This window comes from Ahaetulla prasina, chromosome 1 (genome assembly GCF_028640845.1).
Source record: "Ahaetulla prasina isolate Xishuangbanna chromosome 1, ASM2864084v1, whole genome shotgun sequence".
NCBI lineage: Eukaryota > Metazoa > Chordata > Lepidosauria > Squamata > Colubridae > Ahaetulla > Ahaetulla prasina.
In genome coordinates, this window is record NC_080539.1 from 5,426,685 (window position 1) to 5,445,155 (window position 18,471).

Genomic DNA, 18,471 nt, shown 5'->3' on the forward strand with positions numbered 1-18,471 from the left:
GGAAAAGAGCTGATGTAGTTCCCATCTTCAAAAAAGGAAAAAAAACAGATCCAGGAAACTACAGACCTATCAGTCTGACCTCAATACCGGGGAAGATTCTGGAAAAGATAATCAAGCAACGAATCACCGAACACCTAGAAGCAAACAAAGTAATAACCAAAAGCCAACATGGGTTTGTCAAAAACAGATCATGCCAGACTGATCTTATCGCATTCTTTGACAAAATGACAAAATTAGTAGACCAGAGGAATGCTGTCGATATAATTTACTTGGACTTCAGTAAAGCATTTGATAAAGTAGACCATAATCTACTACTAGATAAAGTAGAAAAATGTGGGTTAGACAGCACCACCACCAGATGGATTCGTAACTGGCTGACCAACCGCACTCAACGTGTAGCCCTCAACGGAACTACATCCACATGGAGGGAAGTATGCAGTGGAGTACCCCAAGGCTCTGTTTTAGGCCCAGTACTCTTCAACATCTTCATCAATGACTTGGACAAGGGGATAGATGGGGAACTCATCAAATTTGCAGATGACACCAAGCTGGCAGGAATAGCCAACACTCCAGAAGATAGGCTCAAGTTACAGAGAGATCTTAACAGACTTGAACATTGGGCGCTATCTAACAAAATGAAATTCAACAGTGAAAAAAGTAAGGTTCTACATTTAGGCCAAAAAAACAAAATGCTCCAGTACCGTATATGTGGTACCTTGCTCAATAGTAGTACCTGTGAGAGGGATCTTGGAGTCCTAGTGGATAACCATTTAGATATGAGCCAGCAGTGTGCAGCAGCTGTTAAAAAAGCCAACACAGTTGTGGGCTGCATAAACTGAGGGATAGAATCAAGATCACGTGAAGTGTTAGTACCACTTTATAATGCCTTGGTAAGGCCACACTTGGAATATTGCATCCAGTTTTGGTCGCCACGATGTAAAAAAGATGTTGAGACTCTAGAAAGAGTGCAGAGAAGAGCAACAAAGATAATGAAGGGACTGGAGGCTAAAACATATGAAGAACGGTTGCAGGAACTGTGTATGTCTAGTTTAACAAAAAGGACTAAGGGAGACATGATAGCTGTGTTCCAATATCTCAGGCGTTGCCACAAAGAAGAGGGAGTCAAGCTATTCTCCAAAGCACCTGAGGGTAGAACAAGAAGCAATGGGTGGAAACTAATCAAGGAGAGAAGCAACTTAAAACTAAGGAGAAATTTCCTGACAGTTAGAACAATTAATCAGTGGAACAATTTGCCTGCAGAAGTTGTAAATGCTCCAACACTGGAAATTTTTAAGAAAATGTTGGATAGCCATTTGTCTGAAATCGTGTAGGGTTTCCTGCCTGGGCAGGGGGTTGGACTAGAAGACCTCCAAGGTCCCTTCCAACTCTGTTGTTATGTTATGTTATGTATATGTATATTAACCCATAGAGGAAGGGTGGGGAACGATGGTCCCTTAATGACATATGGACTTCAACTCCCAGAATTCCTGGGCCAGCATGGGGAATGATGGCCTCTTTATGACTTGTGGACTTCAACTCCCAGAATTCCTGAGGCATCATGGGAAACAATGGCCCCTTTATGACTTGTGGAGTTCAACTCCCAGAATTCCTGAGGCATCATGGGGAACAATGGCCCCTTTATGAATTGTGGACTTCAACTCCCAGAATTCCTGGGCCAGCATGTCGAACGAAGGCCCCTTTATGACTTGTGGACTTCGACTCCCAGAATTCCTGAGGCATCATGGGGAACAATGGCCTCTTTATGACTTGTGGACTTCAACTCCCAGAACTCCCAGACACTGCAACCGTCATAAGTATGAGCCGGCTGCCAAGCCTCTGAATTTTGATCATATTGCAACGGTCGTAAGTGCGAAAAAAAGGTCACAACAAGTCACTTTTTTCAGCGTCCTTGTAACTTTGAAAGGTCATAAAATGGGGCAGGAGTTGTTTCGCTTAGCAACAAGTGTCTCACTTAGCAACAGAAATGTTGGGCTCCATTGTCGTCATAAGTCGAGGACTACCTGTAGTCAAGGAGGAATGAGCCGAATTCAAAATCCAAACGGTATCAGGTTCCAATATATTAAGATCTCCTACACCTCCCATTAAGGCAAATATTATTAACATGCTCGGCGTTAAGAGCTGCCCAATTTTTAAACCACAGATCAGGATATATCTCGATATTCCAGTTTTTTTGTCTGAATTAGACCCAGCCGGATACACGCTTCACCGGTTTTCCTTTTCTAAGCAATCTCTCCTATTAATAGAAGCAACAAGGTGGGGTAGACGGAAATGTAATCGAAATATTTAATCAGGCACACAAAATACTTTTTCGGAACGTGAAGTGTCTACATAACTGCGGTGGGCGATGTTCCAAAACGATATTTTCTTGGCAAGCGTTTCACATGCCAAATTCATGACTGTCCTGACATGCATCGGCTGCAGGTAGATTTAAGTACAGGGAGTCCTCCCCTTACGGCCGCAACGGAGCCCCAAATTTCCATCGCTAAGCGAGACGTTTCTTAAGGTGAGTTTTACCCCAGGTTCACGATGTGTCTCGCCACGCTTGTTAAGTGAATCAACGCAGACGTTAAATTGGTCACACAATTGTTAAGTGAAACGGCTTTCCGCCTTGTCTTTGCTTGTCAGGAGGTCGCAAAAAGGGGAACACGTGATCTCCGGATCCTGGAACCGTCATAAATAGGAATCTCACTCATCATCTTCAGGCTTTGGCTTTGTTCACATTTGCTCACATAAGTGAGATCTCATCGAAACGTTGCCTAAATACTTCCAATCTTACACGGGAAAAGACCTGAACATACCAAAACCTGCATACACACACACACACACACACACGTATAAATACATATACATACATACACACCCATATAAATCACATGGTCACCTGATTTACATGTGAGTGCTTGACAATAGGTTCATATTTATGACGGTTACAGTGTCACACAAATATATATAAAAACACTGATCGGGCTGGTGATCCGAATTGCATCCAAAAGACCGATTTGTTTTTGTGGTGAGCTTGGACCCCGGCATAATTCTCCTCTCAGCTGCAAAATGCCTCGCCTGTGGTCATCGCGCACTTTTTCCTTGATGCTATCATCTGCCCTCAAATGGCCCTACCAGAAGCCTCTCGCGAACTCTGCACATGCAACAGTTGCTTTTTTGTGAGCGATGCACAAAAGGTGGGCATTGTTGGCTTGAGATGAAAAAGGGGAAGGTTTGCATTTCTTTGCAAAACAAAGCCAGCTGCATGTGGGTCAGAATAACAGAGTTGGAGGGACCTTGGAGGTCTTCTAGTCCAACCCCCTGCTCAGGCAGGAAACCCTATACCAGTTCAGACAAATGGCTGTCCAGCCTCTTCTTAAAAACTTCCAGTGTTGGAGCATTCACAACTTCTGGAGGCAAGTTGTTCCACTGATTGATTGTTTTAACTGTCAGGAAATTTCTCCTTAGTTCTAAGTTGCTTCTCTCCTTGATTAGTTTCCACCCATTGCTTCTTGTTCTACCCTTAGGTGCTTTGGAGAATAGCTTGACTCCCTCTTCTTTGGGGCAGCCCCTGAGATATTGGAACACTGCTATCATGTCTCCCCCAGTCCTTCTTTTCATTAAATTAGACATACCCAGTTCCTGCAACTGTTCTTCATATGTTTTAGCCTCCAGTCCCCTAATCATCTTTTGTTGCTATTCTCTGCACTCTTTCTAGAGTCTCAACATCTTTTTTACATCGTGGCGACCAAAACTGAATGCAATATTCCAAGTGTGGCCTTACCAAGGCCTTATAAAGTGGTATTAACACTTCACGTGATCTTGATTCTATCCCTCTGTTTATGCAGCCCAGAACTGTGTTGGCTTTTTTGGCAGCTGCTGCACACGGCTGGCTCATATCTAAATGGTTGTCCACTAGGACTCCAAGATCCCTCTCACAGGTACTACTAGAATAGAATAGAATAGAATAGAATAGAATAGAATAGAATAGAATAGAATAGAATAGAATAGAATAGAATAGAATAGAATAGAATAGAATAGAATTTTATTGGCCAAGTGTGATTGGACACACAAGGAATTTGTCTTGGTGCATATGTTCTCAGTGTACATAAAAGAAAAGATACGTTCATCAAGGTACAACATTTACAACACAATTGATGGTCAGTATATCAATATAAATCATAAGGATTGCCAGCAACAAGTTATAGTCATACAGTCATAAGTGGAAAGAGATTGGTGATGGGAACTATGAGACGATTAATAGTAGTGCAGATTCAGTAAATAGTCTGACAGTGTTGATGGAATTATTTGTTTAGCAAAGTGATGGCCTTCGGGAAAAAACTGTTCTTGTGTCTAGTTGTTCTGGTGTGCAGTGCTCTATAGCGTCGTTTTGAGGGTAGGAGTTGAAACTATCGAGCAAGGTACCACATATCCGGTACCTGTGCATTTTGTTTTCCTTGCCTAAATGTAGAACCTCACTTTTTTCACAGTTGAATTTCATTTTGTTAAGATAGTGCCCAATGTTCAAGTCTGTTAAGATCCTTCTGTATCTTGGCTTGGTGGGCATGGTATGACTTGGTGGGTGTGGCTTGGTGAGCTTGGCAGGGGAAGGATACTGCAAAATCTCCATTCCCAGCCCACTCTGGGGCCAGCCGGGAATGGTATTTGCCAGTTCTCCGAACTGCTCAAACTATCAGAACCCGCTGGATATCCCTGCTTGACTTCCTCTTCTTTGTGGCAGCCCCTCAAATATTGGAAGATGCTCTCATGTCTCCCCTGGTCCTTCTCTTCACTAGATTAACCAGGCCCAGTTCCTGCAACCGTTCTTCATGTGTTTTAGCCTCCGGTACCCTCATCATCCTGGTTGCTCTTCTCTGCACTCTTTCCGGGTGCAATTCAAGGTACCGGTCATCACCTTTAAAGCGCTCCATAGCACAGGACCGGGTTACCTTCGGGACCGCCTACTGCCGCCTATAGCCTCCCATCGACCTGTGCGCTCCCATAGGGAGGGCCTCCTCAGGGTGCCGTCAGTCAAACAATGTCGACTGGCGGCCCCCAGGGGGAGGGCCTTTTCTGTGGGGGCTCCAGCCCTATGGAACGAGCTGCCTCCGGGGCTGCGTCAACTCCCCGACCTTAAAGTCTTTTAAAGGCGAGCTCAAGACTTTTCTATTCCACCGTGTAGGGCTAGCTTGAGGGGAATTTTGGCAGGGGAAGGAAGGGCAAGTTTTAGGATTGTTTATTTATTATTATTATTATTATTTATTCGATTTCTATACCGCCCTTCTCCCGAAGGACTCAGGGCGGTGTACAGCCAAAGTAAAAACAGACAATACAATATACAATTTAAAATACAAATTAAAAAACTTATTTTATAATTGGCCTAAAAAACTTTAAAATATATAAAAAACTAAAAACCCTTAAAATTAATAATAGAAAATTTAAAAATCAATAAAATTTAAGCCAGCCCCGCGCGAATAAAAAGATGTGTCTTCAGTTCGCGGCGGAAGGTCCGAAGGTCAGGTATTTGGCGTAAACCCGGGGGAAGTTCGTTCCAGAGTGTGGGAGCCCCCACAGAGAAGGACCTTCCCCTGGGGGCCGCCAGCCGACATTGCTTGGCGGACGGCACCCTGAGAAGTCCCTCTCTGCGAGAGCGTACGGGTCGGTGGGAGGCATGCGGTAACAGCAGGCGGTCCCGTAAGTACCCTGGCCCTAAGCCATGGAGCGCTTTAAAGGTCGTAACCAAAACCTTAAAGTGGACCCGAAAGGCCACAGGTAGCCAGTGCAGTCTGCCCAGGAGCGGTGTTACGCGGGAGCTACGCGAAGCTCCCTCTATCACCCGCGCAGCTGCATTCTGGACTAACTGAAGCCTCCGAGTGCACCTCAAGGGGAGCCCCATGTAGAGAGCATTACAATAATCCAAGCGAGAGGTAACAAGCGCATTTTAACAATTTTATTGTTAATTTTAAATTTGACCAGTTTATAATTAGTTTTTAATATGTTTTTAAGCTTATTTATGTATTAATTGTTTTTATTTGGCTTCAGGAGAAGGGCGGTATAAAAATCTAAATAAATAAATAAATAAATAAATAAATAAATAAATAAATAAATAAATAAACTGAACTGAACTGAATTTTTAAATTTAATAACTCTATCGTTTCAATGTTTTCTTCTGCAATTTATTCAATGTCTTTACAAGTTTGATTAACCAACCAACCAACCAACAAATAAATAAATACAGGTGGTCCTTAATTTACAATCATTCCTTTAGCGCAGGGATCTCCAACCTAGGCAAGTTTAAGCCTGGAGGACTTAAAACTCCCAGAATTCCCTAGCCAGCTTTGCTGGCTGGGGGATTCTGGGAGTTGAAGTCCTCCAGGCTTAAAGTTACCAAGGTTGAAGACCCCTGCTTTAGTGACCATTCAAAGTCACAACAGTATTGCAAAACCTAACCTATGACCGTTTTTCCCTTATGGCCATTGCAGAGTTCCCATGGGCGCTTGCCCACTGACTCGTATTTATGACGGTTGCGGTTTCCCACGGTCATGTGATCCCCTTTGGCGGCCTTCTCACAACGGGGAAGCCGGATTCACCACCGTGCGGCTCAAATCAACAAACTGCAGTGACTCGCCCAACAACCGTGGTGGGAAAGGTCGTAAAACGAGGCAAAAGTCCCTTGGCGATTGTCTCGCTAAGCGACACGCACCCTGCGGGGTTGAAAACCGGGGACTTCCTGCGAGTAAAGATCGTTTGAAATTGGGGCTCCAGCTTTAGCCGTCAATGGCTAATGATTATCTATTTATGGCCTTGAGCGCACCTGGTCTCACCCTGCCTGACATCCCATCCGATTCCGGAATGTGCTATCTTGGCAGGTGAGTATCCTGTCCAAAGTCCAAGCAGGATTTCAGATGCCTGGGTTTTTTGGTTTTGGTTTTTGGTCTCTTTCCGAAAAGGCCCCGTTTTTCCATTACCTGTCGTGCACCACGTCTCTGCAGCTGAAAATGACAACCAGGCCTGAGAGGGTAGCCATGATGGCTTGGATGGAAGAGACCAGCCTGGAGGAGGAAAAAAAATAAAATAAAGTCAGAATAAGGGACGTGAACTAAGAGACAAGAGGTAAAACAGACGAGGCACAAATCTGAATTTATTTCTGGAGGCAAAGGAAAGAAATGCTTGCAAGGGACACAGGAGGATCAAGATAACGGTGCGGGGGTTAAGTCCGCTTAGTTCACAGAAGAAAGGAAGATAAGAGAAGATAGGAGAGCAGGCTAAAGTTATCTGGAGCAGTATTTTTCAAACTTGGCAACTGAGGGGTGGACTTCAACTTCCAGAATCCCCCAGCCACCCTGCTTTAAGATGAGTGGACTTCCACTCCCAGAATCCCCCAGCCAGCCTGCTTTAAGAGGGGTGGACTTGCACTCCCAGAATCCCCCAGCCAGCATGCGTTGGAATGTGTGAACTACAACTCCCAGAATCCCCCAGCCAGCCTGCTTTAAGATGAGTGGACTTCCACTCCCAGAATCCCCCAGCCAGCCTGCTTTAAGAGGAGTGGACTTGCACTCCCAGAATCCCCCAGCCAGCCTGCTTTAAGAGGGGTGGACTTCCACTCCCAGAATCCCCCAGCCAGCCTGCTTTAAGATGAGTGGACTTCCACTCCCAGAATCCCCCAGCCAGCCTGCTTTAAGAGGGGTGGACTTGCACTCTCAGAATCCCCCAGCCAGCCTGCTTTAAGAGGGGTGGACTTGCACTCCCAGAATCCCCCAGCCAGCCTGCTTTAAGATGGGTGGACTCCAACTCCCAAAATCCCCCAGCCAGTATGCTTTAAGATGGGTGGACTCCCAACTCCCAGAATCTCCCAGCCAGCATGTGTTGGAATGTGTGAACTACAACTCCCAGAATCCCCCAGCCAGCATCCTTTAAGTTAGGAGGACTTCAACTCCCAGAATTCCCCAGCCAGCAGATGTCAAGCTTCTAAAGATGCTTTTGGTGTTGCAACTATTATCACTTCTCAGCTTACCAACGAACTATGAGGGGGAGGGAAGGGGGAGGGTTAGATAGAAAATTGGTTCCAGACATCAAGACGCCAGCCGTGGGGACCAAGGACACTTCAGCAGGGGTTTACCAGGACTTTACCAGACTTTCTCACAACAATACCGAGAGAATCCATTGGACAATGTGACCTGGTCTAACAGGGGGAAGGACAACCTGAATTTTTAACTTTTAACTATGTGGGTCTGCGTCAGTGGTGAAATCTAAATTTCTTTGTTCTGTGGGCGTGGCTTGGTGGCCGGGGTCATGTGACTGGGTGGGTGTGGCTAGGTGACTGGGGGATCAAAAGACAGAAACTCACTAATAATGTCCTGCTGGAGCGGGGTTGGACTAGATGACCTCCAGGTTCCTTCCAACCCTGGATTATCCTCTGAAGCTGTGTCTAGTGCCAGGTTTGTAGTCCTTCCTTCCTCTCCTTTTTCCTCCCTCCCTCCCTCCCTCCCTCCCTCCCTCTTTCTTTCTTTCTTTCTTTCTTTCTTTCTTTCTTTCTCTTTCCTTCCTTCCTTCCTTCCTTCCTTTCTTTCTCTCTCTCTCTCTTTCCTTCCTTCCTTCCTTCTTTCCTTCCTTCCTTTTTTTCTTTCTTTCCCTCTCTCTCTCTCTTTCCTTCCTTCCTTCCTTCTTTCCTTCCTTCCTTCTTTCCTTCCTTCCTTTTTTTTCTTTCTTTCCCTCTTTCTCTCTCTCTCTCTCTCTCAAACGAACCCCCCACCCCCATTTTTTGCCTAGCAGGCTTCAGCTTTTTTACCTTTTAAAAAATGCTTTTAAAAATAATTTTAAAAAAAGCCTCTGATGATCAGGAGCCGGGATCATCAGAGCCTTGTTTTAACCCTTCAAAAGCATTTTTTTACAACTTCTTTGGCCAAAGAGGTTGTTCAAAAAATGCTTTTAAAAGTTAAAAAAAAAAGGCTCTGACCATCGCGTGGCTCAGCTGGGCATGGGGGCGTGGGGGGCAGGGATTTTTGCTACTGGTTCTCCAAACCACCCGCCACCATCGCTACCGGATCGGCTGATCCAGTCCGAACTGGGAGCATTTCACCCCTGGTCTGCGTGGGAATTAGCTAGACCTGGTTTTGCCCACATCTGTGCCGATATGATGTACTCAATAAAGTTTTGCATTAGAGATTGGACCGTCTCGAACCCTTGGTTGGGTTCAGTCGGAACGTTGACAGCAGACTTTAAGATATGTGGATTTAGCAACCCCATGACTCACTTAATGACGGCAGATGATTTGCCTAACAACCATGGCAAAAGAGATCATAAGCCACCCTGAGTCTTCGGAGAAGGGCGGGATATAAATGTAAACAAAAAGTAAAAAATAAAAAAAAATAAAAACGGCCGCAACGACGTTATCAAAAACTGGTTGTAAAATCCGAGGCGACTCACATAACAACCGCCTCCCTTAACCTACTGAAATGCTGGTCTCCATTGCAGTCGTAAGTCAAGGATCGCTCGTATTCAAATGTATAGAGCAGCCCACCTCACAGAAAGGGACTCTGGGGGATGTACAATAATAATAATAAAAAAACAACAACCCAACAATGCACAGATAAAAACAGGCATTTTATAGCATGGTGGATCCTTCCTGGGAGTTGATCTAGATGACCTCTAAGATCCCTTCAATTTTGCTGAAGAGAGCCAGTCTGATCTAGTGGCTAAGGCATCAGACTAGAAAGTGGGAGAGTGAGTTCAAGTTCTGCCATAGCCATGAAAGCCAGTTGGGTGACTTTGGCACAATGACCAGGAAATGGTGAGTTCTATTTATTTATTTATTTATTTATTTAATCAAATTTTTATACCGCCCTATCTCCCGAAGGACTCAGGGCGGTTCACAGCCAGATAAAAATACAGAAATCATACACAATAAAAACTAATTAAAAAACTTATTTAAATAGGCCAGAATTAAAATTATAGTTAAAATGATAAAACCCCATTATCTAAAAATTAATAATTAACCCCGGTAAAAATTAAGTAAAACTTTTAGTCCAGTCCCGCTTGGATAAATAAATGCGTTTTCAGCTCACGGCGAAAAGTCCGAAGATCAGGCACTTGGTGTAAACCAGGGGGAAGTTCGTTCCAAAGCGTAGGAGCTCCCACAGAGAAGGCCCTTCCCCTGGGGGCCGTAAACCGACATTGTTTGGCGGACGGCACCCTGAGAAGACCCTCTCTGTGTGAGCGTACGGGTCGGTGGGAGGCATGAGGTAACAGCAGGCGGTCCCGTAAGTACCCGGGCCCTAAGCCATGGAGCGCTTTAAAGGTGGTAACCAAAATCTTAAACCGCACCCGAAAGACCACAGGAAGCCAGTGCAGACTGCGTAGTAGTGGTGTTACATGGGAGCAACGAGTGGCTCCCGTTACTACTCGCGCAGCTGCATTCTGGACTAGCTGCAGCCTCCGGGTGCACTTCAAGGGCAGCCCCATGTAGAGAGCATTGCAATAGTCCAAACGAGATGTAACCAGAGCGTGAGTGACCGTGCATAAGGCATCCCGGTCAAGAAAGGGGCGCAACTGGCGGACCAAGCGTACTTGGTAAAAGGCCCTCCTGGAGACGGCCGCCAGATGATCATCGAACGACAGCCGTCCATCCAGGAGGACACCCAAGTTGCGCACCCTTTCCATTGGGGCCAATAACTCGCCCCCAACAGTCAGCCGCGGTTGCAGCTGACTGTACCGGGGTGCCGGCATCCACAGCCACTCCATCTTGGAGGGATTGAGCTTGAGTCTGTTTCTCCCCATCCAGACCCGTACGGCTTCCAAGCACCGGGACAGCACTTCGACAGCTTCGTTGGGGTGGTCCGGGGTGGAGAAGTACAGCTGAGTGTCATCAGCGTACAGCGTACAGATGGTAACTCACCCCGAATTCACGCCTTAGGCATGAAAGCTGGCTGAATGACTTTGGCCCAATGACCAGGAGACCGTGAATTCTAGTTCTGCCTTAGGCAGGATATCTGTCTGGGTGACTGGGCCAATCACCAGGAGATGGTGAGTTCTAGTCCCGCCTTAGGCATGAAAACTGGGTGACTTTGGCCCAATGACCAGGAGACCGTGAATTCTAGTTCTACCTTAGGCAGGAAATCTGTCTGGGTGACTGGGCAATCACCAGGAGATGGTGAGTTCTAGTCCCGCCTTAGGCATGAAAACTGGGTGACTTTGAGCCAATCACCAGGAGACGGTGAGTTCTAGTCCCGCCTTAGGCATGAAAACTGGGTGACTTTGGCCCAATGACCAGGAAACCATGAATTCTAATTCTGTCTTAGGCAGGAAATCTGTCTGGGTGACTGGCCAATCACCAGGAGATGGTGAGTTCTAGTTCTGCTTTAGGCATGAAATCTGTCTGGGTGACTTTGAGCCAATCACCAGGAGACGGTGAGTTCTAGTCCCGCCTTAGGCATGAAAACTGGGTGACTTTGGCCCAATGACCAGGAGACTATGAATTCTAATTCTGTCTTAGGCAGGAAATCTGTCTGGGTGACTGGCCAATCACCAGGAGATGGTGAGTTCTAGTTCTGCTTTAGGCATGAAATCTGTCTGGGTGATTTTGAGCCAATCACCAGGAGACGGTGAGTTCTAGTCCCGCCTTAGGCATGAAAACTGGGTGATTTTGAGCCAATCACCAGGAGACTGTGAGTTCTAGTGCCGCCTTAGGTGTAAAAGCCAGCTGGGTGACTTTGTCCTAATCACAAGGAGGTAGTGAGATCTAATTCTACCTCAGGCATGAAAGACGATTGGGTGACTGGCAAAGGTTAGAAAAAACATCCACAGAGCTTCCATATGCATGGACACTCTACCTCTCCATAATTAACAGGAAACACTACCATGTTTTATTGATATAACCAAAGAATGCACGTGGCTCACCATCCTTTATGCACCACCTGGATGGGTAACCACAAAATAATCTACCAAATGGACGAATGAATAAATCACCAAACCCTCTATTCACAAAATAGAAAACAAAATTAACATAACCAGAAAAAAAACAGAAAACAAGCTCCATTTATTTTTCTGCAAGAACCAGTAAGGACAGAATCGTGTTTTCCTGGGCTTGAGTATAATTTGGTTTCTGTCCCAATGGAATATTTGAGGCAGATTCGGGGGGAAAATTAGGAGGAAAAACAAATTCACAAGATCAAGGTCAATTTGAGGCAAATTGACAGGGGAACCAATGACCCAGACAAGAAATGGACTTTGTTTCTCACAAATCACATTTGAGGATGGGGATAGATACAGATCTGTTGCAATATTTTAGGACACTCTTTCTAAATCTTGGCAGGTTTAAGAGGGGTGGATTTCCACTCCCAGAATTCCCCAGCCAGCATGCTTTAAGAGGGGAGGAATCCCCCAGCCATTTAATTACAAACGGTTAAACATATTTCCAGAACAAGCCACCGTACAAGAAACGCAAAAATGAAGGCACCGGTACCGTATATGTGGCACCTTGCTCAATAGTAGTACCTGTGAGAGGGATCTTGGAGTCCTAGTGGACAACCATTTAGATATGAGCCAGCCGTGTGCAGCAGCTGCTAAAAAAGCCAACACAGTTCTGGGCTGCATAAACAGAGGGATAGAATCAAGATCACGTGAAGTGTTGATACCAATTTATAAGGCCTTGGTAAGGCCACACTTGGAATATTGTATCCAGTTTTGGTCGCCACGATGTAAAAAAGATGTTGAGACTCTGGAAAGAGTGCAGAGAAGAGCAACAAAGATAATTAGGGGACTGGAGGTTAAAACATATGAAGAACGGTTGCAGGAACTGGGTATGTCTAGTTTAATAAAAAGAAGGACTGGGGAGACATGATAGCGGTGTTCCAATATCTCAGGGGTTGCCCCAAAGAAGAGGGAGTCAAGCTGTTCTCCAAAGCACCTGGGGGTAGAGCAAGAAGCAATGGGTGGAAACTAATCAAGGAGAGAAGCAACTTAGAACTAAGGAGAAATTTCCTGACAGTGAGAACAATTAATCAGTGGAACAACTTGCCTGCAGAAGTTGTGAATGCTCCAACACTGGAAATTTTTAGGAAAATGTTGGATAACCATCTGTCTGAGATGGTGTAGGGTTTCCTGCCTGGGCAGGGGGTTGGACTAGAAGGCCTCCAAGGTCCCTTCCAACTCTGTTGTTATATATAGAAAAATGAAGGCGACAGAGGAAAAAAATTTTTTAAAAAACCCAGAGAGGAACAAGGCAGGTCCTCCCTAGGAGCGGGGATGGGCTAGATGACCTCAAGGAAACCCTTCCAACTCCCCACCCTCCTCAATCTGCAGTTGGCTGGGGCCCTTTCTCCAAGGAAAGCCAACACAGCCTCTCTTTGTCAGGCGACCCACTTTCAACTTCCCACCGCTGAGTTTCAAAGGCCTTAAATCCCCAAATCCCGTTCCTTCCCTTCCCGTGCCCCAAATATAAAAAGAACGACGACAAAAAAGACAAAAAAAACAACAGCTTTTAAATTGCAAATCACGTCTAAAATTCACATGGAAGAGGCAGTCCTCGACTTACGACTACAGCCGAGCCCCCCACCCCACCCCGAATTTCCATTGGCTAAGCAAGACAATTATTGAGTCTTGTCCTGTTTTACGACCTTCTCTCGCCACAGGTGTTAAACAAATCACCGTGGTTGTAAAGTGAATCACACTATTCTTAAGCACATCTGGCTCCCACCCCCGGTTGACTTTGCTTGTTGGAAGGAAGGTCGTAAAAGGGGATCGCATGAGCCCTCCACCCCCCACCCCGGGATACTGCAACCGTCATAAATATGAGTCGGTCGCCAAGCAACTGAATTTTGGTCACGGGACCACGGGACTGCTATAAGTGCGAAAAATGGTCACAAGTCTGTTTTTTTTCAGCGCCGTTGTAACTTCGAACGGTCGCTAAACGAATATTTGTAAGTCAAGAACGGCCAGTGTCCTTCTGTTGTTTGTTTCGAACAAGAACTCTCAAAAGTACAGGTCTGCCTCGAGTTACAACCGTTTGGAAGTTATGATGGACCCCGAAAAAGCTACCTACGATCCCGAACCAACCTAAACCAGCATTTACGGCCGTTGGTGGCATTGTGCCGTGACCTGATTGCAATTTATGACCTCTTTGCCGGAAACCAACGTTTACATTTAGTTTCTGGGAAATAAGGGGCCCTGTGTTGTTGGTTGTTTTCTTGCAGACGTTTCATGACCCAACTAGGTAACATCATCAGTACGACAAAGGATATTCTGGCATTGATGAAGTTATCTTTTTTTTGTGCATAATTATTAATAATATTATTATTAATTAATATAATAATATAATAATAATTGGCTGTACACCACCCTGAGTCCTTCGGGAGAAGGGCGGTTTATAAATCTAATAAAATAATAATAAATAATAATAATTATTAATAATTATTATTATTTTGTGCATAATTATCTTTTTTGTTTGTGCATAAGCGCACAAACGTGCCTACCGTTCCTGTCCCATTGTTTTTCTTTTCTTCTTCCTATATCCTAAGGATATTCTGGCAAGGATGAGGTTATCTTTTTGTGTGTGCATAATTATTATTAATATTATTATTAATTAATAATTATTAATATAATTATTATTATAATTATTATAATTATATATACATAATTTTTATAATTATATATATATAATAATTATAATAATTATTAATTATTATTAATAATTATTTTGTGCATAATTATCTTTTTTGTTTGTGCATAAGCGCACAAACGTGCCTACCGTTCCTGTCCTATTGTTTTTCTTTTCTTCTTCCTATATCCTAAGGATATTCTGGCAAGGATGAGGTTATCTTTTGTGTGTGCATAATTATTATTAATATTATTATTAATTAATAATTATTAATTATTATTATAATTATTATAATTATATATACATAATTTTATAATTATATATATATATAATAATTATAATAATTATTAATTATTATTAATAATTATTTTGTGCATAATTATCTTTTTTGTTTGTGCATAAGCGCACAAACGTGCCTACCGTTCCTGTCCTATTGTTTTTCTTTTCTTCTTCCTATATATATGCTTATACCTCCTTATATTTACTCATATATGTGTTTATTTACTATATAATCTTTTTGTATGATACCTGCATATATTGTTGTGACAAAATAAATAAATAAATAAATAAATAAATAAATATCTAGTTGGGTCATGAAACGTCTGCAAGAAAACAATCAAATTCAGAGAGCACCAAGGACCCCATAGTCGTTTTCCTCCTCCTCCTCCTCCTCCTCCTCCTCCTCCTCCTCCTCCTCTTCCTCCTTCTCACTTCTGGCACTGATAATGTTCGCTAGTTGGGTCATGAAACGTCTGCAAGAAAACAATCAAATTCAGAGAGCATCAAGGACCCCGCCCTCCTCCTCTTCCTCCTCCCACTTTCTCCTTCTCTTCCACTCTGCAATCCCCACCTCCCTTCTTGCACTGATGATGTTACCTAGTTGGGTCGCGAAACGTCTGCAAGAAAAAACACCCACTTTAAAGAGCGCCAAGGACAGAAATATTCTCCTTTATTAAAATAAGGCCCCATAGCAAACAATGGGCTCGCTTAACAACTGCACCGTTCACCCGACAACCACCGCAAAAAAAATAAAAATAATCGTAATGGTGATGACCCACTTAATGACTGCCGCGACTTGCGATCGAAATTGTCAGCCACTCGTAAGCCAAAAGCTTTTATTTTTGGAGATGAAGTCAGGTGTATCTCAGGTGTAGCTGTTTAAACTTGGAAAAAGGAAGGCAGGTCTTGGAGAATAAACACCAAAGGAAATAACTCCCAGTGCAATCCGGCAAGGTCGCCATGTCCGGATTGCTGTGTAAATATCCTTAAATCAATAACTTCGGCTTTCCTTTCATCCTAATCCAGTCTGGGTCCAAATTCCCCCAAGGGCGTCCGGCGTTTTTGAGACATTCCTTCCTCCAGGCTTACTCCTCTCTTTTCCGGCAAGAGTTCTCGGTCGGGTGGGTGGGTTGTCAAAGAAAGACACCCCAAAATGTAAGCAGAGAGGGACAAAAAAAAATGGTTTTGTTTTCGTCTTAAAAATGCCGTTTCCAGGATTCACCTGTATTTGCTCCTCACAGCAAGCAGAGAGAGAGAGAGAGAGAGAGAGAGAAAAAACCCTTGTCGGCTGGACCGTAGAGCCTCCAGCCTCAAGAGCAGTCTACCTCCAAATATCGACGGCAGTGCAGAGCAAGGATTACGGGAAGGTCGTTTGTCTCCAGACCTCACATAAGGAGTAGAATTTAATTGGGTTGTGGGGGTTTTTTTGTGTGTATATATGTTTGTGCTGTTTTGTTACGTCCTGGTGAACAGAATCCACCCCAAAGTCAGGGGGGGGGGGGAAGGAAGTGAAGCAATTCTATGAATATTTTTTTTGAGGTCGGACGGTTACTAAATTTCCCCTCTGTTTTTAAACCGAACTCCATTTGGGAATCCCACTTGTTTAGTTTAGTTTAGTTTATTTAGATTTTTATACCGTCCTTCTCCCGAAGGACTCAGGGCGGTGTACAGCCAGATTAAAACAATAATATACAAAATTAAAATAACAATTAAAATACATATTCAAAGATGGTCGAAAATTAAAACCGTCAAATTGACCTATACTAAAATACCCCAATCTAAAATTATTAAAAAACCAGAAATTTGAAAATTTAAAAATCAAGCCAGTCCCGCTTGGATGAACAGGTATGTTTTCAATTCACGGCAAAAGGTCCGAAGGTCAGGTAATTGGCGTAAACCTGGGGGAAGCTCGTTCCAGAGTGTGGGAGCCCCCACAGAGAAGGCCCTTCCCCTGGGGGCCGCCAGCTGACATTGTTTGGCGGACGGCACCCTGAGAAGACCCTCTCTGTGTGAGCGTACGGGTCGGTGGGAGGCATAAGGTAACAGCAGGCGGTCCCGTAAGTACCCGGGCCCTAAGCCATGGAGCGCTTTAAAGGTGGTAACCAACACCTTGAAGCGCACCCAAAAGACCACAGGTAGCCAGTGCAGACTGCGCAGGAGCGGTGTTACCCAGGAGCAACGTGTGGCTCCCTCAATCACCCGCGCAGCTGCATTCTGGACTAACTGAAGCCTCCGAGTGCACTTCAGGGGTAGCCCCATGTAGAGAGCATTGGTTTTTCAAATACTTGGTTTTTCTTTTTCAGAAATTCACTAAGGGGTGTGGGGGGGCTTCACATACTGTAGCTACCGGTTCGCCCAGCACCGGAAATGTGCCCGTGTACCATCCGCGCAGGCACGCGGCATCACAAAACACGGCAATTCGCTCCCGCGTGCCATCCACGCATGCACGCGGCATTAAAAACACAGCGATATAGGACGGGATTGTGCCCGGATGGGTGGGCGGGCCAATCCCTACCTAAAGGTCACTACTACCGGTTTTCCCAAACCGGCTGATCCCACTTCTGGGAAGGGAAGGTTAAGCCTGCTTTTTTCCTTCTCCCTCCCCGTGTGTTTTACCTCGTGTGTCGTATTTTTTCCCGTCGGCAAAACCCGACAATCGCACTCTCTTATGCCACTGACTTTTGCAAAGCGGTCTCAGAAACCTTTGCCCCAAAAGGCAAGATAATTCTTCCCTTAACCAGGTTTTTTGTTCTGTTTTCTAAAACAACGAAAGTTCTCCCGCGAACCTCCTCCAATATTCGAGAATGCAGGTAGTCCGCGACTTACAACTGTTCATTTAGCGACCGTTCGAAGTGACAACGGCGCTGAAAAAAGCGACTTTTGGCCAGGGGTGGTATTTACTTAACTTTCCCTACCGGTTCGCCCAGCACCGGAAATGTGCCCGTGTACCATCCGCGCAGGCACGCGGCATCACAAAACACGGCAATTCGCTCCCGCGTGCCATCCACGCATCCACGCGGCATTAAAAACACAGCGATATAGGACGGGATTGTGCCCGGATGGGTGGGCGGGCCAATCCCTACCTAAAGGTCACTACTACCGGTTTTCCCAAACCGGCTGATCCCACTTCTGGGAAGGGAAGGTTAAGCCTGCTTTTTTCCTTCTCCCTCCCCGTGTGTTTTACCTCGTGTGTCGTATTTTTTCCCGTCGGCAAAACCCGACAATCGCACTCTCTTATGCCACTGACTTTTGCAAAGCGGTCTCAGAAACCTTTGCCCCAAAAGGCAAGATAATTCTTCCCTTAACAAGGTTTTTCGTTCTGTTTTCTAAAACAACGAAAGTTCTCCCGCGAACCTCCTCCAATATTTGAGAATGCAGGTAGTCCGCGACTTACAACTGTTCATTTAGCGACCGCTCGAAGTGACAACGGCGCTGAAAAAAGCGACTTTTGGCCAGGGGTGGTATTTACTTAACTTTCCCTACCGGTTCGCAAATCTGAGCGCGCCCCGGCCACGCACGTGCCCAGCCGCAAATACGTGCTCAGCCTTCCGCGCAAGCGCTTTGCTGGTGCTCGTGCCTTCCGGCATAGAGCCGGT

General features: G+C 45.0%; 1 protein-coding gene across 2 annotated transcripts in view; it reads right to left on the reverse strand.

The window, feature by feature from the left end:
* The window catches only part of TLCD3A (TLC domain containing 3A), a 62,635-nt gene that overhangs the window by 37,388 nt on the left and 6,776 nt on the right, over window positions 1–18,471 (reverse strand). The window contains exon 2 of one of the 2 annotated variants that reach the window (XM_058164056.1): window positions 6,972–7,055. The exons of the other annotated variant lie outside the window; for it this stretch is intronic. Within the exon in view, the coding sequence (XP_058020039.1) occupies window positions 6,972–7,055 (84 nt within the window). The remainder of the gene's footprint in view (window positions 1–6,971; window positions 7,056–18,471) is intronic. 2 annotated transcript variants of the gene reach the window in all.